At 42.6% G+C, this 22,767-nt stretch overlaps 1 protein-coding gene across 2 annotated transcripts; it reads left to right on the top strand.

Annotated features, from left to right (window-relative positions):
* On the top strand, positions 1-22,421 carry zc3hc1 (zinc finger, C3HC-type containing 1). Of its 2 annotated transcripts, XM_060842726.1 has the most exons (10): positions 1-127; positions 1,001-1,115; positions 2,302-2,452; positions 4,070-4,153; positions 4,592-4,719; positions 6,456-6,613; positions 12,066-12,309; positions 17,497-17,703; positions 20,505-20,729; positions 22,059-22,421. In XM_060842726.1, the coding sequence occupies exons 1-10, from the start codon at positions 21-23 to the stop codon at positions 22,164-22,166; spliced, it is 1,527 nt and encodes a 508-aa protein (XP_060698709.1). In that variant the 5' UTR covers positions 1-20; the 3' UTR covers positions 22,167-22,421. The 2 variants fall into 2 exon arrangements, with proteins under 2 accessions (XP_060698709.1, XP_060698710.1); XM_060842727.1 differs by lacking the exon at positions 1,001-1,115 and having other exon boundaries at positions 71-127; positions 2,297-2,452.
* The last annotated feature ends 346 nt before the right edge of the window (positions 22,422-22,767 follow it).

Below are 22,767 nucleotides of genomic sequence, written 5' to 3'. Positions count from 1 at the left end.
TGAGATGTACCGGATCAAAGATGGCAGCTGCCGATAACAATGGCGATTTTTCATCGCCCAACAGTAAAGACGTGGCTGAGACTCCGCAGAAAGTACGGCAGTTGCTGTCAGACAGCATCGCGGAGATGTAAGTCCAGACGCTCGACTCGGTTTTGATTCTTTCACGGAAACCGCCTCCTCTCGGATTTGGATCCTGAATGACTGAGAACATCATTGGGCCCTGTGTCTCTTACCCATCCTGCTGGATTTGTTTTGAGGGGTTGAGTTTCACAAAAAAAAACGGATAAAGTAGTTTTTGTAATTCTTTTAATTAATGTCTTCGGGAATGGTGGAGTCAGACCTCCAAACCCATCCCAGTTTCACCTCTAATTTAAACATTTATAATTCAAGACCCACTCCACAGATGTGTGCATGTAATCCTGGACATAAGTTCAGCATTGTGTCTGGCTTTCCCCTGCTTTGTTCCCTTGACCAGCAAGGAGAACACCTCTGTTTCCTTTACAAAATAAGGCCAAAGGATCATTTATGCTCAGATGAGCCAAAGATGGCCTCATGAGTTCCAAGGCAGGATGGCCACCATTGACAGAGTTGTAAAAGCTGCATTCGCGCACTCACTTACAGACTGTCTACCTGATCCAGCTCTCATTAAGGACTCTCAATAATTTCAAGCCATGAAATGGGTGACAGTGGGAAGAACATTGAATTCACTGATTTAAAGATACCTCTAAAATATTTTACCTTCAGCAGTGCAGAGCGTCCTTTGTACTGCTCTGGAGTGTTAGCCTGTTTTCTAAGCATGAGTCTCAAAAATGGGACTTTAATCCGCAATGTACCGACATGAATGTCACCCGCTAAGACAATGGGGATGCTAACTTATCTCACAAAAAAAGGCAAAAGTTATTGCTATTGCAGGGATTGTCAAATGATCACAACTGGAGCTAGTCAGTGAACATTAAACAGCAAAGTGTGTTGGTAGCTGATTAATTTTTTTGTTTCATAGTGATCAGATCAGCTCTATCCCTGAATCACCTAATGACAGCGATTTACCCAGATCGCCAGTGCCCTGTGATTCTGCTAATAAAGAAGCTTTCTTTACACGAGTTGAAACTTTCACAATATCCTTCACTGTTGTCACCAAATCAAACTCGTGAGCAAGCAAAATCTCAGTGCTAAGTATTATGAAGCACAAATACCTGATCATACTATTATAAAGTCCATCTTTCTGTGTTTGTAAAAGGGAGAGCTTTCTGAGCATGTGATGTCTGGCTGAAATGCTGATGGTTATTCGTGCCTATAAGAGTTCTTAGTGTTGTTGAATGTCACAGGATTGCAGGGCTGAGATCTGATTCGTTGGTTTTGGGATCATGTAGCTCTGATGATCACTTGCTCCTCATGCTTCATGGTATTCAAGAGGTTCTGTATTATAAATTTACCAGGTAGACATCTCATGTTTAGGTGTGCCTGTTGCTGCTCCTGGCATTACCTGCTGTACTCTTCATTGAATTGGGGTGGAAATTGGAATGATAGAATTGGGGATATACCAGGCCATGAGGTTGTAGATTGTGCTGGAGTATAATTCTGCTGCTGCTGATAGCCCACAGTGCCCAGAAGCCAGAGTCCCTGAGGAAACCCATGCAGACACGGGGAGAATGTTTGTAGAGTTTGTACATTCACCCCGAGGATGGACTCGAACCCGGGTCCCTGGTGCTATGAGGCAGCAGTTTGACCTAATGGATATATTTGACAAGAAGTGTGTTTACACAGTGCTAATGCTTTGACTTAAATATGATGTTTCTTGAGCCTTTGGTTTAGTGGGGTGGAGGAGGTTTGTTTGAAGACTAAAGGTGCAATAGACTAGTTTTAGTAAATACCTGTTTCTATGCTGTTAATCCCAATCATTCATTTTGGAAGGAGGGCAGAATAAGTTGATAAAAGTTATACCTGGACTTTGAGGGTAAAATTAAGAGACAAGATTCAATTCCATGGAATTTAGCTGCTTAAACGGTGATTTGGTTAAGGGTTTCAAGATGTTAAGGAGAACCAATAAGGAAGATAGATAGCAGATGAAAGCAGTTCTGCTGCTTGGAAAATCCAGGATTGGGAATGTAGCCTTCAATGTTATAACCATGTCTTACAGGTGTGAGTTTGGAAAGAGGGAAGGATTACTATGTGCTTCTGTCATTCTGCATATATTAGAAGCCATTTATTCAAAGTCAAACAGGAGAAAAGATGCTTTGTACAGGAAATGTCATGCAGATGTTGAACAAGTGCTTTCTGAGTGTTTTCCCTTGACAAGGATACTCATTCAACTGGGCTGGGATGCCGTTCGAACTCTGCCCTTTGCAGTGTGCCAGATATGGTTGGACCAACATAGAACGTGACATGCTGAAGTGTTGCAGTTGTCAGGCATTCCTCTGCACTACTTTGCATCCAACCCTGGACGCCAATGGATGTAAGTTTTTGTACGTGTTTGTTTTGACTCAGTTTGTTCCTTTCTTCTCACCTCCTCCTGGTTTACCTATATCTTGAAGATTACTAATTCTGTTGTTAAAAGCCCAGGCTAAGTGCAGATCACGGAATACTTGGATCAGATCTCCTTGTCATTGCATTGTAAACTGATGCCTTACAGGTCCTTTTCTTTTCCAAAATTACATAGAGTTCATGACGTGGAAACAACTGGTTCATGCCAGTATTTATGCTCCCCACAAGCCTCCCTTCTATTTGCATGAAGTCCTAGTTCTTTCTCCCTCATATGTTTATCTAGCTTCCTGTTACATGCATCAGTGCTACCATCTGAATCAGTCCATGTGATAGCACATTCCAGCCTCACTCTGTGTGATGAAATTTCTTCTGAATTTCTTGCTGCTTTTCTGGTCACTTTAATATTCATGAATCATAATTTTAGAATCCTGTATAACTGGAAACAATTCTGCCTTGTTACACTACTTGATGATAATCTTAAAGACCCTTTCTTGACAAAAGCATTTAAAATAACAGGGCATTTTAAAATAAACGAGGTAAAAACAATGACTGTAGATGCTGGAAGCCAGATTCTGGATCAGTGGTGCTGGAAGAGCACAGCAGTTCAGGCAGCATCCAAGGAGCAGCGAACTTGACGTTTCGGGCAAAAGCCCTTCATCAGGAATAAGGGCAGAGAGCCTGAAGCGTGGAGAGATAAACTAGAGGAGGGTGGGGGTGGGGAAAAAGTAGCATAGAGTACAATAGGTGAGTGGGGGAGGGGATGAAGGTGATAGGTCAGGGAGGAGAGGGTGGAGTGGATAGGTGGAAAAGGAGATAGACAGGTCGGACAAGTTTGGAACTAGGGTGAGGTGGGGGAAGGGGAAATGAGGAAACTGTTGAAGTCCACATTGATGCCCTGGGGTTGAAGTGTTCCGAGGCGGAAGATGAGGTGTTCTTCCTCCAGGCGTCTGGTGGTGAGGGGGCGGCAGTGAAGGAGGCCCAAGACCTCCGTGTCCTCAGCAGAGTGGGAGGGGGAAGTTGAAATGTTGGGCCACGGGGTGCTCTGCCAGGGTATTTTAAAATACCAGGCTGTGAACCAAGTGCAGAAAATTGGCTAGCATAGTTTAGCGGTTGTTGGTCAGTATAAATATGGTGGGCCTGTTTCTATTCTATATGATTCTATAACTCTGTATGAAAAGTTCCCTGGCCTGTTAAATCCTTCTTGGCAAGAATGATATCTCAGTACTGGTACAAAGCCTTAAATACTTTTGCCTGTTCCTTTATATTTAAGCACTGTACATAATATATTTTGTTGCGTCTCTCCTAACATCAGTCATTCCTTACTGTCTCTAAGATGTCCGTTTTGAGGCCATTTGTACTATCCAGAATCTGTGTCCTGCCTTGGTAATTTATTTCATCATTCTGCTCTTCTTTGAGTAGCAGAATTCCTACAACCTGGATTTCACCCTGTCATTCTGAGAATCTGGTATTTGAACCTTCCTACTGTCCCTGTGATTGGTTTCCCTTCATTGGGTTGAAGCTGTTGAGGTGATTTATTTTCTTTTCATTAGAAGCTATCATATTTTTGTGTTTATGAATTTGTCTTTAGATAAAGAGAGGGTCACTGCACTGCAAGAAGGATTGAAAACAGCACATGAGAAGTTCTGCTTTTGGCCTGACAGCCCCAGCCCAGGTGACTTGGGAATAAATGTGTAGGATTTTTTAGGTTACTCAACGTGCAATTGAGGCTTTATGTGCGCGATCAATCGTTTTCTTTTTTCTTTCATGAATTGATCATAGTCATTTCAATGATAGGTCAATAGGAGATTGGGAATACTGTGGGTTTGGGAGCGGTGCTTATTATCTGGCTGAACTCCAAGTAACAAAGTCACAAACAAAAAATGCTCTTAAAATTCAGTGTTTCCTTGTTTTGCCTACAAATCTCTCTGGAAGCAGCTCAATCCATACTTTGCTTTGCATTTTCTCAACTGTATCAGCGCATGTGCGTGCACATTTGAATGATACGCAAGATGGGACCTGATTCTGGCTATTTTGCTGGAATGCTAACTGGAATGGAAGAAGGTGTGTACTATGTAGGTGACTCATTTGTTCTTTCGTTTGTACCTGGCAGATCGGTTCTGGGCATTACCTTTGAATGAACCGGCAGCCCTTCTGCATGGTGTGACAGAGCGGTTTAAGAGTCTTTGTTCACTGGACTTCCAGTTACCTGCCATCAAACATGATGACCTCAAAGAAATGGTGAGTCCTATAAATTGGCTCTTTCTCCTGACATTTTGCTGGGTTACAGTTTCACAAGTCTCTGGCTTCCCTTCACAGAGATGGCTTCTTCTCTTCCTTATCTCTACCTCTTCCACATCCCCTTGTCTAAACCTGCCCAACACTATAATGATCAAGGAGTATGCCTATCACTGAGAGCTGAAGGTGACTTTACACAATGAGTCTAAATAGTTTGGAAGAATTACCATGTAGAATCAAAAGCAGGAATAAGAAACATATTTTAAGCAAAATTGAAATCCCCTTTGAAGTTTTTCAGATGATAAATTTGTTTTTTTCATTGAGAGGATATGGACAAAAGTAAAATAATACATAATTGCACTATGCCAGGTTTGGTTGAGGGCAGTGGTTTGAGTGTGAGAAGACAGGATTTAACTGCATGGCAAGATATAAAAGAAACCGAAGGGGTTCCCACTGAGGGGTGGTACGAGTATGGAATGAGCTGCCAGAGGAAGTGGTGGAGGCTGGTACAATTGCAACATTTAAGAGGCATCTGGATGGGTATATGAATAGAAGGGGTTGGAGGAACATGGGCCAGTTGCTGATAGGTGGGGATATCTGGTTGGCATGGACGAGTTGGATCGAAGGGACTGTTTCCGTGCTGTACATCTCTATGACTCTGAGTCTAAGATATAGAATGGAGCTGGTGAGATACCCCAGAATTGTTAGGTTCTGGGAAAAGAAGAGGTAGGAACAGGAGAGACTGATGAGCCTTATTTTGACACGGGGAGTAGAAAGATGATGAAACTTTTAGAGTGGGAAGGAAAAGTTTCTCTCCTTTGACAGACACAGGACGGATGGGCAGGCAGAGTGTCACAGAGTCATAGAGATGTACAGCATGGAAATAGACCATTCAGTCCAACCCGTCCATGCCGACCAGATATCCCAACCCAATCTAGTCCCACCTGCCAGCACTTGGCCCATATCCCTCCAAACCCTTATATTCATATATCCATCCAAATGCCTTTTAAATACTGCAATTGTACCAGCCTCCACCACATCCTCTGGCAGCTCATTCCATACATGTACCACCCTCTGTGTGAAAAAGTTGTGCCTTAGGTCTCTTTTATATCTTTCTCTTCTCACCCTCTAGCTCTGGACTCCCCGATCCCAGGGAAAAGACTTTGTCTATTTATCCTATCCATGCCCCTCATGATTTTATAAACCTCTATAAGGTCACCCCTCATTCTAGGATGCTCCAGGGAAAACAGCCTCAGCCTATTCAATCTCTCCCTGTAGCTCAAATGTCCAACCCTGGCAACATCCTTGTAAGTCTTTTCTGAACCCTTTCAAGTTTCACAACATCCTTCGGATAAGAAGGAGACCAGAATTGCACGCAATATTCCAAAAATGGCCTAACCAATGTCCTGTACAGCAGCAAAATGACCTCCCAGCTCCTGTACTCAATACTCTGACTTGCTGTAGTTTTTGCCATGAAGTTTTCTCAACATCTTCCTTTTATTCAGTGAAATCCCTATGTATGGATCACAGTTTACTACACGTGTTCAGTTTTACATTTCTCTGTTATTAACCCAGCCATTACATATCACCTTGGATCTGATGATCCTTTGCTGACCCTGGATTGGACAATGGAAGTTGCAAACTCATTGATCTTGTGACCAGCAACTCATTACTGATACTGAATAAGTGATGATAGTTAAGTAGTGAATCCATGACTTTTTCTTCTGTCTTTTGAACAGACAATAACAGAGGAAGCCATCAGTTCAATATTGCAGTTGGTAGAAGATAAATCGACATGTCGCACTATGTTTGACAGTCCTGGGCTGAAGAACAGTACAGATGTCCTTTCCATCCATCTTTCTGCCTGTATCCTCGCACTGTCTGGCTGGGCTGCTGGGTGAGAATCCAAAGTAAACTTGCAATTTTCCACATTGTCATGAATCTGCTGTATACATCTTCCCCTGCCTCCGCCACCACGTTCCTTTTTTGAAAGTACTGATTCATACAAGGTTAGAGTCTCATGTGTGCATACACAGTCATTCAGTTACTCAGAAAGTGAAGAAAACGATTAACCATAGGGGGGGGCTTCAAAACCAGATCTCATCTTTCTCTCCCCAAATCCTCGCACATGACCCACAACTAGACAGAGGGTGTGCATGTTGTTCACCTCTTCGAGAATAACAAATCCTGACCATCACCTGCACTGACGATGACAATGGCACAGAATGTACTCTTTCTGGGATTCTTCACTGTCCCTCTCAGGAGGGACTAGGCAGCACCACTATTAATGGACTGGCCAAGTCTTGAAGGACATTGTCTGCTGCAGCCTCTGTCTAGCAGCTAAGGAACCATCAAGAGGGAAATACCTACTTGTCTTCATATTTATCAATGTCACAGATGCAACTTTCCATGACAGAATCAGGAGGAGTGACCATTGCTCAATCCTGTGCAGATGAAGTCCTGCCTTCTCATTGATGCCCTCGATTGAGTTTTATGGCATTACCACCATGCTAAAAATGGGAAAGAATTTGAACAGATACAGCAACTGAAAACTTTGCATGCACGAAATGATATGGACCATCAGTTTTGTAAGCTGCCGGCCATACACGCCCCATGTTGAATTTAGTATGTACTGACTACTGTGGAGGGAGTTGTCGAGAATCAGACCTCTCTTGATATCTGATGTACGCTTATGGACAGCCTATGAATTCCAGGGTCCTTCATACACCACAACAAAGCCATGCCTTCGGAAGTAAAGTTGGTACTCAGCTCTGCAACTGCTGCCTCTCCAGGAAAATTGTGAAATTTGCAATCAAAGAAGCAGGTTTGTGAAAAGAGAAGCAGCCAATTCACATGACCTTCACCTAGGTCACACATGACCTTCAGTCAGGAACTGGAGTTGAAAGCTGTATGAACAAGAACTGTACAGCTGTTAGTCTTCTCAGCAGTGACCAGGAGGATCAAGCACGAGGTGTGGGAAGCAGGCACTCATTCCAGAAGGATGTAACACATGATGCAAGTGGAAAATTACCTTTCTCTTTTGTATTTTAAAATTTTGTTTTATTGGTGAGTTGAGTTTAAAATATGTTCAAAAGAAAAGTAAGAGTCTTTAAGCTCAGTAAGAAATAAATCCTGTGCACATTTCAGAAGGCAGTGGCTTTCCAAGATCATAGAGACTGAAACAACATCTTCAAGACAGAAGCAGCATATGAATCAGTGAGATTTTCCATAATTGAGACAGCTGAAAGCAAAGGTGGAATTTTATGAATGTTTCCTGAAACACTGGGAGATCATGTGGAGGGCAGAGCATACAGGGTACAATATGTTAAAAGTTTTCTTTGATAACATCATACTTGATAACAATCCATGTTTTCAGTGCAAGATACGAATGATCGTTTGGTGAAGTACATTGCAATTACTCGGAGCTGTGCAGCAAGAATTGTGCCTTTGAGTTTGTGGAGTGTGTTGGCTTTATCATACAGAGACAATTCCTGGGTGAATTGGGAAAATCCCATTTTCATCTGTTGACAGTGGCCAAAGGTATAACTATTTCAGTACAAAAAAAATGTTGATATTGTCCATCATTTCAACCAGTACCTGAACTTGCTTAAAAGACTGTCTTTGCAATTTTGAAACTGACTACTTGCAACTGTGTCTCCAATCTGACAGCAATCAAGCAATTTTTTAATGTTAACTGTGCTTTAATTTACACGAGATGGTAATGTCTGCATCAGATGGAGCTTCGTTATGTTGGGAAAGCAAAATGGAGCAGTGCCAGTCTTGCGATGTCAAATCAAACATTTGTTGAAACTGCATTTGTTGCTCACAGAAGATCTGGGAACAGATGATGCTTGGACGCAGCTGTCAATAAGTGAAACTAATGTAAAGCCACAATATCTTGATCAAGTGCTGCACAGAGTAAGTGAGTGAGTGCAACAATTCAGGATACACATTGCATGAAGATGCTCACAAAGCCACAGTATTGCTTTGCATTGACTGCCCTGCATGATGTTCTAGATGAACTGTCATTGCTGTGCAAGTTCTGGACAACCATTGGAGCCATACAATTCGTAAAGCTCAAGATTAATAATGTGAAAACTCAGTTCAAGGTGAACCTGTTTATTGGAGTGATGTATTTAAGATTATACTGGCTGCTCTCAACATTCCTGAAGAAGGGCTCATGCCTGAAACAAGAATTCTCCTGCTCTTTGGATGCTCCTGACCTGCTGCGCTTTTCCAACAACACATTTTCAGCTCTGATCTCCAACATCTGCAGTCTTCACTTTCTCCTGCTCTCAACAGTGCCATGATCTGTCAATTTACTGAATCGCTATGTGACCATCTGGAAAGCCGATTTCCAGAAGAGGAATTATTGGGATGGCATGCATTTGATCAGGCTGCAGTTTCCAAGACAACCAATTACGATTATGGAAAAGGCAGCTTTGTGTGACTGAAAGTAAAATATTTCTCTTTTATATCAAACAATGATGAAAGTATGGCCACATACAGGTATGTGTACAACATTCCGATTTCAAGTTTATACTTGTGACAAAAGTCAAGATGGATTATGTTCTGGCATTTAGTGATTTGATGGAGAATGCCCGAAAAGACAATCAGTTTCAAGATGTCCATTCTTCTGGACATTCATGCAACATTTCAGGCATCAAGTGCTGACTGTGAGCATGGATTTAGTCTCATGTATTCAGTTGTGTAGACCCAAAAATAAATTGCTTGGACAACTTGAGGGGTTGTTTAAAACTTGCAAATTACATTGTACATTTCATGGATGCATATACAACCACTGGACAACAAATATAGACACAAAAAGTTACCAAGAAAGAAATGGAAAAAATTACCAGTCCTTGTGTCCTCTTTTAGTCACATTGTATATGTAATGTTCGTAGTGCCAACGTTAAACAGGTCCCCAGATTTCAGAGCTGAACAAATAATTTTGTTTACTGTAGTAGATAGAATATCTGTAACTGTAAAATAATATAAATGCACAGTTTTAATAGGAAACAAACTATAATTAAGAATTGCAATATGATTTCTGCTCAAGCATGCCATGTGCCACTCAGACTACTCCACGTTCTGCACAAATTAGTGGGAAAAATCAGAGCGAACACTGGCTATCAGCAGCAGCAGAATTGTATTCCCCCTCAGACTGTTAACTTGTGGTCCCTCATCATCACAGGTAAATGTAAGGTAAAGAGAGAAGCAGCACCAGAAAATACCTTCAAATGAATTGTCAGCCTGGTAAAGCTATAGGAAAGGACAACTTGCATGTCAAACCACAGAAGCAGCATGCAATAGACAGGGATAAACAATCCCATAACCAACAATAGATCTAAACTCTACAGCCATTTCACATCCAGTCATGAATCGTGGTGGACAATTAAACAACCAACAGGATGAGCAAGTTCCACAAATGTCACCTCCTCTAATTATTGGGGAGCAGCACATAATTGGAAATGATGAAGACTGAGCTATTTGTACCCATCTCCAAAATAGATGAGTCATTCCATGTGATATCAAGAAACAGCTGAAGGTACTGGACACTGTAAAGGCAATGGCCCCTGACAACATTCCAACAGTACCGAAATCTGTGCTCCAGAACTAGCCATGCTATTGGTCAAGCTGTTCACAATTATAGCTTCAACAATGTATCTACTCAATAATTGTCCAAACATGTCCACCAAAAGCAGAACACATCCACCCAGCCATTACTGCCTTATCGGTCTAATCCCAATCATCAGCAAAGTGATGGAAGGGGTCATTGACAGTGCTATCAAGCAGCATTTGTGAGGGATTAATCTGCTCACTAGTTGTGTTCTGCCAGAGCCACTCAGTTTCTAATCTCATTAGAGTTTTGGTCCAAACATGGACTACAGATTTGATCTCCAGAGGTGAGATGAGAATGAGCGCCCCTGAAATGAAGATAGCATTCAACTGAATAGGACATCAAGGAGCCCTAGAAAAATTAGAGCAAATGGGAATTTGGGAAGGGGTGGGGAATCTCTCTGCTGCTTGAAGTCTGACATGGCACAAAGGAAGATGATTATGTTGTTTGAGAATAGTCACCTCAACTCTGGGTCATCACTGGAGTTCCTCTGGAGTGTCCTAGGCCCAACCATCTTCAGCAATTTCATCAATAATCTTCTCATCAGAAGTGAGGATGTCTGCTGATTCAACAACATTTAGCACCATTCACAATTCCTTAGACATTGAAGCAGTACATGTCTATATGCAGCAAACCTGGACAATATCCAGACTTGGGCTTAAAAGTGGCAACTAACATTCGCACCACACAAATGCCAAGCATTGACAAGTTCCAACGATGGAGAAACTGATCATCACCCTTTGATGTTCAATGCCATTGCTGGCATTGAATCCTCATTATCATCCTGAGGGTTACCATGACCAGAAAGGGAACTGGAACAGTTATCTAAAACCATGGCTACAAAAGTGGGACAGAGGTTAGGAGTTCTGCAGTGAGTAACTTATCTATCCCTGATGCAATGCTTGTCTACCATCTACAAGGCCTTTACCTGAATAAAGGCAGTTCCAACAGCACTTGAGATGATTCCTGAACAAGGGCTTATGCCCGAAACATTGTATCTCCTGTTCCTTGGATGCTGCCTGACCTGCTGCGCTTTTCCAGCAACACCTTTTCAGCTCTGATCTCCAGCATCTGCAGCCCACTTCATTGATACCTCATCCACCACATTTAACATTCAGTCCCATCAGCACAGTGGCAGAGTGTGTATCATCGACAAGATGCATACTACCTGGAACTCACTAAGACTTTCTGACAGCCCCTTCCAAACTCATGACCTCTACCACCTGGAAGGACAAGACAAGATGCATGGGAATACCACCAAGTTGCCCTCCAAATCTCTCAGCATCCTGACTTTGAACTATATCACCATTCCTTCATTGCAGCTGGGTCATTCTGGGTGTTCCTACTCCCTAGAGACTGCAATGGTTCAAGAAGGCAGCTCATCACCATTTTCTCCAAGAGAGTTAGGGAGGGATGATGGATGTCTGCCCAGCCAGTGACACCTGCATTCCACATATGAATAAAATAAAAAATGGTAGCCAATTAGCTCACAAACTATGAAACATGGTTATAGCTGACAAAAGACTGATCTGGTGGATGTTGAAATTAAATTACTTGAGGGTGTGATGGAGGATGCTGAGACTTGTTGGTTCATGCACCTCCTAATGCGATGTAGAGGCACACCATCAAACTCAGTAACTGGGGGAGGAAAGATAGGAGTGGGGTGGAAATGGGCTCCCTTCCACTGCAATTGTATAATTCTTCCTTTTTCTCCCCTCAATTTGAATAGTTCTTCCTCTGAATTTCTCCACCTACCAGTTATCACCTGTTCCTATTGCATGCGGAAGGTGGGTCTGTGGAGCTTCCAGCAGATTGAAGGTGTTTGCCAAGCCAGTGAGCCTGAGGTTCCTGTCTGCAATACTTCCCCACATGAAAACAAGCCAGAAAGATCAACACCAACTCCTCCTGCAATGTCTCCCCACAGGATGATCACTCGAAGTCAAGATGCTGCCCAGTCACAGAGCAGTGAACAGGTGCACTGATCTTCTGCCTCTTGGAGTTAATTTCTTTATGTTTTTCTCAATTTACTACCCTTATCACATTAATTGGTCACTCACCACATTGTTGGCACAGAGTGGATGCCAGGTTTACCTGCACAATGTGCACAGCATACTGAAAATCATTTGGGCCCATTTATGTTGAAGTAGTGTCACACTTCTATATGGTTTAATATAATTTATTTGAATTTTGAATTTGAACTATGTGTTTTGGGGGTTTCTATAATCAACTTGTCAGTATTTCTGAAGCAATGGTTATTTTTAAAACCAGTGTAAGAGAGTGTGTGTTCCTGGACTGAAAATGGGGATTTGTTTGCAATGTGAATTTTCAGAAACATTGAAAGGCATTAAAGCTTGGTTTTGGTTGAGTAGGATGAGGAATTGATTTTTGTAATTGGGAGAAAATTAATAGATTGGAAAGCTTTAGGTAGCTGTTCACGGAAATATTTTAATGTACTGTAAATAATGCTTCTACTTTTCCTTTTATTCCTCTTCTGTATCCAAGATTTGTACTGAGGTAGGTGTACCTAAGATGATACCATTAAAGGCAGCCATTGTATAAACTTTTCATTGTCCTCCTGTACTTCTGTACTGGAGTACATGTGACAATAACCGATATTCTATTCTAAAAACTAAAGAAAATAGCCATGTTGGATGTTTCAGTCTGGAATCTGACCAATCTAGTATTAACAACAATTGAGATTGTAAAATGTGGTCTTTTTGACTTTGTATTTTTGGGCAGCTATTGAATTTCCATTTGCTCCGGGGACAGTGTACATTTTCCCAGACACAGATTTTATTCAGTTCACCAGGTTTAATTGCTTACATTTATGCAGCACGGAAGTGCCTCAAAGCTTCACATGCAACCAGTTAGCTCAGCTTAAACAACTGTTCTGTAGGTAAGCGCAACAACCATTCTGTGACTGTTTCACATACAGCAATATAATGAATGACCAACTAATCTGTTTTTGTAGTGCACAAACGGACACCCATACATGCACAAATACCATGTTTGCACACATACATGCAAACACAGCATAAATACAAACCTGCAAACATGAGTGTAAGACAATGACATGACTTTACCACTGTTCTATCAGCTTGTTTCTAAACTGCAATGGCTTATGCTTCCCCATCCATATACACCCATTCCCAACTATGGGAGTGAGAGATGCCTCAAGAAACGTTGCATGCTGGCTCAGTGGATGGCACTGCAATCTTTCAGTGACAGGGGCCTGGGTTTGATTCCAGCCTCAGGTTACTGTGTGGAGTTTGTACATTCTCCCCATATCTGCATGGGTTTCCGCCAGGTGGCCCAGGTTCCTCCCATTGTCCAAAGATGTGCGAGCCATGAGGATTAGCCTAGTATATGCAGAGTTATGGAATAGGGTAGCGGGCTGGGTCTGGGTGGGATGCTGTTTTGAGGATCAGTGCAGACTTGATGGGCCTCAGCTTCTTTCCCCCGTAGAGATTCTACGATTCTAACCACTTTCTAATCAACCTGTTCAGATATGTTATCACAGCAGGTGGGACTTGAACCCAGGTCTCTCGATCCAAGGGTAGGGACACTATCACTGTGCCATTAGAGGCCCCTTTCTATGATTCTAAAGGCAAAATAGACAAGTTCAAATATTTGTTTCTGATCGTGTATACGTGTGAGATTATTCCTTTGATCTTCCACCTTATTTATTTTAAATAAACTGTCTTTACAAACACAACATATTCCCTTCATTTTATAAACCTTGATCCAGTCTTCCCTAAACCTCCACTTCTCTGAAGTGTTCAGACTCAGCTGTTCAAGCCTACCTTCTCTGCTAAGATATGTTAAACTAAATATTAATTTGTAGCTATCCGCTGTACCCTGTCCAAAGTCTCATTATGAATCATTATGTGAATAGACAAAAATTGAATACAATGATTATTTCAAGTATAAATCATATTCTTTGTCTTGTAATCAATTATGCTATAAATGCACCCAATGTTGATGGTGGACTTTTAAATTTATACACTACAATGTCTTTTTTTCTTTTTTCATAAAGTGTCTATTTATGTAAGAGATGTAGTGGCCCACTGGTATTGTCATTGGACCATTAATCCAGAGATTCGGGTTTGAATCTCCCCATAGCACAGGGTGGAATTTAAATTCGATAAAAATCTGGAATTAGATTTTTGAATCTGGAATTATCATGAAATTATTGTTGATTGTCAGGGGGAGGAAAAAACCTATCTGATTCACTCATGACCCTTAGGGAAGGAAACTGCCATCCTTTACTGTGTACAGTTTTGGTCTCTTTACTTGAGAAAGGACGTACTGGCTCTGGACAGGGTGCAGAGGAGGTTCACTCAGTTAATTCCAGAGATGAGTGGGTTGGCTTATGGGGAGAAACTGAATAGACTGGGACTATACTCATTGGAATCTAGAACAATGAGGGGGAATTTTATAGAAACATATAAAATTATGAAGGGAATAGATAAGACAAAAGCAGGGAGGTTGTTTCCTCTGGCAGGTGAAACTAGAACTAGGGGGCATAGCCTCAAAATAAGGGAGCAGATTTAGGATTGAGTTGAGGAGGAACTTATTCACCCAAAAGGTTGTGACTCTATGGAATGTCCTACCCTTTGAAGCAGCTGAAGCTACCTCATTATCTTTTTAGGGCAAAGATAGATAGATTTTTGAACAGTGAAGGAATTAAGGATTATGGTGAGTGGGTGGGTTAAGTGGAGCTGAGTCCATGAAAAGATCAGCCATGACCTTATTGAATGGCAGAGCAAGCTTGACGGGCCAGATAGCCTACTCCTGCTCCTATTTATTATATTTTTCTCTCTTCTGGCCGACATGTGACTCCAAACCAATACTACTGTATCATAGAGTTGTACAACATGGAAACAGACCTTACGGACCAATTCGTCCATGCCAGTCAGATACTCCAAATGAATCTAGTCCCATTTGGCCCACATCCCTCTAAGCTCTTCCTATTTGTGTACCCATCCAAATGCCTTTTAAATTTCTAATCATACCAGCCTCCACCACTTCCTCTGGCAGCTCATTCCATACATGCATCACCCTCTGTGTGAAAAAGTTGCCCCTGAGGTCCTTTTATATTTTTCCCCCTCTCACCTTAAATCTATGCACTCTAGTTTTGGATTCCCCTACCCTGGGAAAATGTCTTTCACTATTCACCCTATCTATGCCCTTCATGATTTTATAAACCTCTATAAGGTCACCCCTCAGCCTCCAACACTCCAGGGAAAATAGCCCCAACCTCCTTCACTATACTATCTTCCTGTGACTTCACCTTCAAGGAACTCTGAACCTGCACCCAAAGGTTTCTTTGTTCAGCAACGCTCCCCCAGACCCTTACCATTAGGCGTATGAGTCCTGCCCTTATTTGCCTTTCTGAAATGCAACACCTCACACTTGTGTAATTTAAACTCTATCAGTCACTCTTTGGCCCATCTGATCAAGATCCTGTTGTACTCTTGAGATAACCACCTTTTCTATCCACTACACCACCAATTTTGGTATCATCTGCAAACTTACTAACCATTCATCCCATATTCACATCCAAATCATTTATACAAATGATGAAAAGCAGTGGACCCAGCACCAATCCTTACAGCACACCACTGGCCACAGCCTTCACTCTGAAAAATAATCCTCCATTACCACCCTCTGTCTCTTACTTTCAAGTCAATTTGTATCCAACTGGCTAACTCCACTGGAATCCATGTGGTCTAATGTTGCTAACCAGTCTAGCATGCGGAGCCTTGTTGAACACCTTGCTGAAGTCCACATAGACAATGTCCGTCGTTCCACCTTCAATCTTCTTTGTCATTTCTTCAAAAAGCTCAATCAAGTTAATGAGACACCATTTCCTATGGACAAAGCTACGTTGACTATACCTAGTGAGTCCTTGCCTTTCCAAATACATGTAAATGCTGTGCCTCAGAAACCCCTCCAATACTGATGTCAGACTCACCGGACTTTTCCTTACCATCTTTCTTAAATAACGGCACCACATTAGCCACCCTCTTATCTTCCGACATCTCACCTGTGGCAATCAGTGATATAAATACCTCAGCAATCACTTCCCCAGCTTCCCACAAAACTCAGGGATCCAGTTGATCACGTCCCAAGGATTTATCCATCTTTTTGCATTTTAAAACATTCAGAACCACCTCCCCAGCAATATGGACACTTTTGAAGATGTCACTGTTTATTTCTCCAAGTTCTGTAGCTTTATATCCTTCCGCACAGTAAATACTGATGTTAAATGCTTGTTTAATATCTTGCCCATCTCCTGCGGTTCCACACATAGATGGCCTTGCTGAACTTGAAGGAGTCCTTTGCTCTCTGCAGTTACTCTTTTGCCCTTAATATATTTGTAGACTCTCTTTGGATTCTTGTTAACCCTGTTTGCCAAAGCTATCTCATGTCCCCTTTTTCCCCTCCTAATTTCCCTCTTGAGTATACTCCTACTGCTGTTAAAAATCACACACCAGGTTATAGTCCAACAGGTTTATTTGGAAGCACTAACTTTCGGAGTGCTGCTCCTTCATTAGCCTGGTATTGTGTAGTTTTTAACTTTGTATGCCCCATTTGAACATGGGTGTCTGCAAACCATGCCTACTGCTGTTATACTCCTTGAGGGATTCACTCAATTGCAGCTCTCTATACCTGCCATACGCCTCCTCCTTTTTCTTGACCAGAGTCTCAGTTTCTCTAGTCATCCAGCATTCCATGCACCTACCAGCTTCACCCTTCACTCTAACAGGAAAATACTGACTCTGGACTCTCATCTCAATTTTGAAGGCTTTCCATCTATCTCTTTACTTATGAATAGCTCTCCCAATCAATTTTTGAAAGTTTTGCCGAATACCATCAAAATTGGCTGGATGGTTTTCAAGTACCCTCTGGGCACTTAGAGGTAGATATTGAATACTGGCCTTGCCAGTGATGCCCACACCCTGTAAATGAATAAGAATTAACAAATATTTACCCCACCCTCTTGAATGACACTGCACTTTTCTCAATTAAAAATCACCTGGTAATTCAGGTTTGCTTGTATTATTCAAGCATTGTTACACAGACACACGCTTGTGATACGTTTGAATCCTTCCTAAGTTCGATGATTTTACTAAAATTATTTTTACTTTGCTTAGCAAGAAACCAACCCTTCACCCGTTGGGGCTCGCACACGGAGTCGAGATGTCCACAGTCCCACTCTAGTTGATCGATGCGAGTCCGATTCCATTAGTTCACATTTGCGGAACAAGCGACCAGTGACTCGTAGCATGGGACAGGGAGACACGTCTTCCAGTCCTCAGCGGAAACCAAAGAGAATGCGTTTGTCCTCATCCACCAGCTCAGTAAGTAATGAATACACCCGTGAGGAAAATTGCGGAGCAGTATTGTGAAACTGAAATTTTACACTGACCATCCTATACCACTCAGATTCACAGTGTTAGCAGTGTGAAATTCTCAGATGCCTTCTTTGCCACCGTGGTGGTTTACAAAACAAGGGCTTGGGTCCAGTTGGCCCTTTGCAATGCTGTTCACATGCTTCTGTCCATGTTGCCAAATTCAAGGCCTTAGCGGGGGCAGGAAGATCCAAATTTGGAGGTGACAGAATATGGTTTTGAACTTTCAAGTGCTGTCCTTGTCACACTGTGCCTCTGGCCTCCTACTGAGTTGGGTGCTGCTAAGCCTACATAACATTCATCTAACAAGGCAGGTTCACTGGAGGTAGAAACAATGGTTTGTTCTGAAGCAATGAGGCCTTCAGGCAGTTCCCAGGCACGTCTGGTTTTGATATGAAATTGATTGTCCAAGGGTTGGCTGCATGAATACTGTCTGTTCCAGCTCTGTACTTGCATAATTGCAGCATCGAACCACGTTTAAAACAGGCTTCCACTTTGAGTTTTTATCATGCTCATGGCAAAAAAAATCAATATTTCTGTAACAATCCTGGAGGTCATGGGTCACCTGTCCACAGGCTGAGTGTTTAAATTTATCTCATGTTCTTATGAAGTGTCTTGAGACTTCTTACTGTGCGAAAGGTGCTACATAAATGCAAATTCTTGGGATTCATCCTCATATAATCTGGATTGACATTGCACTGTCACCGGTACCATCTGTCGGATAAGACATTGGACAGATGTCTTCTGCCTGTTACATAAAACTGTCAGGATTTGTATCATGTTCTCAGGATGTACCAAAGCCTTTCAGTGCAGTTACTGACTTCATTCGGGCGGCATGGTGGTTCAGTGGTTAGCACTGCAGCCTCCCAGCACCAGGGTCCCAGGTTCAATTCCAGCCTTGGGCGACTGTCTCTATGGAGTCTGCACATTCTCCATTGTCTGCATGGGTTTCCTCCGGGTGCTCCAGTTTCCTCCCACAGTCCAAAGATGTGCAAGTTAGGTGAATTGGCCATGCCAAATTGCCCATAGTGTTAGGTGCATTAGTCAGAGGGAGATGGGTCTGGGTGGGTTATTCTTCGGAGTGGACTTGTTGGGTTGAAGGGAAGTCCACACCTCAGGGAATCTAATCTAATTCCTCTCTGAAGCTATGAGTTGAGCAGATAGATTCAGATATTTTCTAGGAGAAAGTGAGGACTGCAGATGCTAGAGATCAGAGCTGAAAATGTGGTGCTGGAAAAGCGCAGAAGATCAGGCAGCATCCAAGGAGCAGGAGAGTCGATGTTTCGGGCATGAGCCCTTCTTCAGGAACACATCTTCAGCTCTGATCTCCAGCATCTGCAGTCCTCACTTTCTCCTCGAAGATTTTAACCTATTGCGAATCCTCTTGCAAGGATGCATTCCTTGAAGAAGCTCTCCTCCTCCCTCTCCAACGATTTCAGTGAATCCCTCTCTCACTGCACACCCCAGGTCATCTCCTCTGCCCAGAAGCTCTTTCTAATCAACCTGTTCAGGGATGTTATTACACACTTCTGGGGCAGGTGTGACTTGAACCTGGGTTTTCCTGGCTCAGAGGCAGGCACACTACCACAGGATCACAAAGCCCCTGAAATAGTTTCTTTCTGTGTTCGTCAATATAATTAGCGCATTAGAAAACCAGTCATGTTTAAACCTTGATGAGCATTTCACAATCCTGCAGGGGTTGCTGGATTTATCCCGGCATGTAGGTGAATATTGTTAGGGGCCCTCTTGTGACACAATGGGAGTGTGCCTACCCCTGAATCGAGAGGTTCAGGTTCAAGTCCCACCTTCTGTAGAGGTAAAAAGTAAATCTCTGAACAGGTTGATTAGAAAAACTGGAGCTTGGTCCCTGGTTTCTACTGAGTTATTTGGTCTCGGGAAACAGGGGAGAGGCTTTTATTGGCCTTAGTCCATTGTGGATTATGGGTAGCAGAAATGGGGCGTAGAGGTTAAAATTGGTCAAAGGTGCTGCTTTTGATGCTCACCCTGTCATCCCTGAATGGATGATGCCCCTTCGTGCCTAAAATTCATCAATAAATGGATAAACAGATACATACAGAGAGAATATTTCCTTCAGTGGGGAAATCAAAAATAAAGTTTAATCTCGAACTCACCTCTAGGTTGTTTAGAATAGCATTTTTCCTTTCCCAGAATAGTGGGAATCTGGAAGTCTGTTTCCTCAAAAAACCGTGCTTGCTGGTAGCCAGCTGGAGCTTTCAGGAATCAGGCTCCGATTTTTTGTTGGCTAAGGATAGCAGAGATGTGGAGCAAAATCAAGGTTCCAGTACACAACAGACTTTTCTTTCTATTAGTTGGGTCAGTATCTGAGAATGGCCTTCCCAGCAGGACTCTGGGATGTAGCCACACCAGATGGACTGCAGGACAGCAGTTCAAGAAGGTGGCTGTACACCTGTTTCGAGGTACTTAAGGAGGGGCAACAATTACTGGCCTTGCCAACGTAGCTCACGTCCCACGAATGCATCAAAAACAAAGTTTAAATTGAATGGTGGAGAGACTGAATAGCCATTTCCTATTCCTGTGCACTGAGCTGAGTCACACGAGGAGATTAAACATTAGAGTGTGGCTGATACCTTGATGCAGCAGCTAGAAGCATTTCAGAGAAGATCAGCACAAATAAGTGATTGAAAAGCAAGATCGGTTAATTCTGAGATTGATTTTGTGAGCAGAGTCTTCAGGATGGTTTTGTTCAGATGCATTATTTTATCTTACAGGATAGTACTCGTGGATACTTTAATCCTATCGCCCAGCACAGGGATTGGTGTCCGTGGGTTAGGAAGACGCTGGAACTCGAAGATAAACCATGTGACCTGGAGCCAGGAGAGCAGACCCCAGTGCTTGATTCACCTGAGAAGACAGAACTAGGATGGAAAGAGTCTCTTTGCGTCCTCTTGTCACTAAATGCTACCCAGACCCCAAACGAGCGCTCAGACAGTGTTGTAAGTAGTGAGGTTTAACAAGAAGAAAGTGAGGACTGCAGATCCTGGATATCAGAGTCAAAAGTGTGGTGCTGGAAAAGCACAGCAAGTCAGTCAGCATCTGAGGAGCAGGAGAATCAACGTTTCGGGCATAAGCCCTTCATCAGGATTCCGCCTGACCTGCTGTGCTTTTCCAGCACCACATTCATGAGTTTGAACTTTTCCCTGTAGCTGTTGATTCACATTCCTCCTTTCCCAAGGATGTGGATACTCTGTTGAATACAGTTCCTGAGCTGGAGCTTTTTCCATTCCTACCTTGACTTACTAACTTAGAGCCTGGACAACTGTGAGACAATTCAATTACCATATGGATACCAGCTGGGGAGTATTGGCAGCACAGTAGCCACAGTGGCTAGTAATGTTGCCTCACAACGCCAGGGTCTCCGGTTTGATTCCAGCCTTGAGTGACTGTGTGGAGTTTGTACATTTTCTCCATGTCTGCTTATGTATTCCTATTTCCTCTCACAGTCCAAAGATCTGCAGGTTAGGAGGATTGGCCTGCTTTCGCAGGGTAGGGATTCTATGAATTTTTATGAATAACTTCCACTGCCTGGCTATGTGACCACAGACGGCATCTACACAATGAGTGAGGTCAGGAGAGAAAAATCTGTTTTAAACTGAAGCTACTGACATTTTGTGCCAGGAAGTCAGTCGCATGCCAGCCTAGGTTAATTATGTTGACAGCCTGTCCGATCTGAGCATTATTTTTATTCATTGACAGCTTCCGTTAGGACACCAAGGATCCATAAGATTCTCAAACACATTGCACTCAAACAGAATGCTGTGCACTCCTGCAAAACCCAGGAAAATGTCCATCCTGTTCGTTGATTTGGTTTCTTTCACAGTCCTAGGAAGCTTCAAAGGTCGTTTCTGTTGTCAATTAGGCCAGGGCTCAGACAGAAAGCTTTTCGTGGCCCACATTTGCCCCTCAGGCTGCTATCACTAAAGGATTCAGCATCAAACCAACTGTTTTACCCCAATGGATGGATGGTATCTTGGGCTGGGTCTTGCATATTTTGAAGTTTAAAAATGTCAGCAACGTTCTTGTCAAGAAGTTTCACAGACAGATATCCCAGCAAGCGCAGCCACTGACAAAGTGCTCTCCTCCTCCCTCCAGCTATCTGCTCCTTTCCACACAGTGAGCAGTAATAGACATACTGTAAAACTCTTTGCTCTTCCTTCACATAATTATCGACTTATAGGCGGGGAGTTTGAGAGTAATAGTAAAATGCTGTATATCCTGTTTATGTTTGTGTTGAACAGGCTATGTAAATATTCCTTTGTTGTCAGTCTCTTTCAGAAAAGTCCAGCAAGGTGTTCCGAATATTCCGACAATGGCAAGTCCAATGTTCCTCAGAAATGTTGGATGGGAAAGAGAAGCAGTTGGTACTGGATTAAGTGATTATGATACCAGAGATGGATTTTGAACTTCATAGTAACAGATGACAGTCCGCAGATTTTTTTTTCGTATGTTTTGCTACTTCATTTGAAAAACACAAAAGCATGGAGCTGGTCTGTGTCTGGCCCATCCTGTACCCAGGTAGAAGCCATCAGGATGGTTCTTGTCTCACTTCACAGATGTATTTGACATGTGTTAAAATATTGCAAAGGCTTTGAACAAGTGTGAATAAAATGTTTTGATAGTTTCTTCTTTATTGACTTTTTCTTTTGGTCTCCTGATTGTTTTTAGTCTCTTAATAAATGCTTGGCCTTTAATTCTGCCTTTATTGTACTAAAATGTTTTTGTGGTGTCTCGTGGAGGGAGGGGTATGGTACAGTCATCAGCCTCGGGTTAGAGAAGTTAAGAGGAAGCCACTCAGCCTCTTCTTCCACCCAGGAGTCTTGCCATTCAACAAGATTATGGCTGTGAAAGCAAAGGCATTGGCAGCCCCAGGCGTTGAGAGACTCTGAGATTGCAGCTTATGACTGCTAAGAACTGATGTGTGAAGGAGCAGGTAGGCAACTTGCAATAGGCCTGAGTTGAAACATCGAGATGTAC

This window comes from Hemiscyllium ocellatum, chromosome 23 (assembly GCF_020745735.1).
Source record: "Hemiscyllium ocellatum isolate sHemOce1 chromosome 23, sHemOce1.pat.X.cur, whole genome shotgun sequence".
Classification (NCBI taxonomy): Eukaryota; Metazoa; Chordata; class Chondrichthyes; order Orectolobiformes; family Hemiscylliidae; genus Hemiscyllium; species Hemiscyllium ocellatum.
Note: the sequence above shows the minus strand (reverse complement) of the source record. Positions and strands in the feature narration are given on the sequence as shown.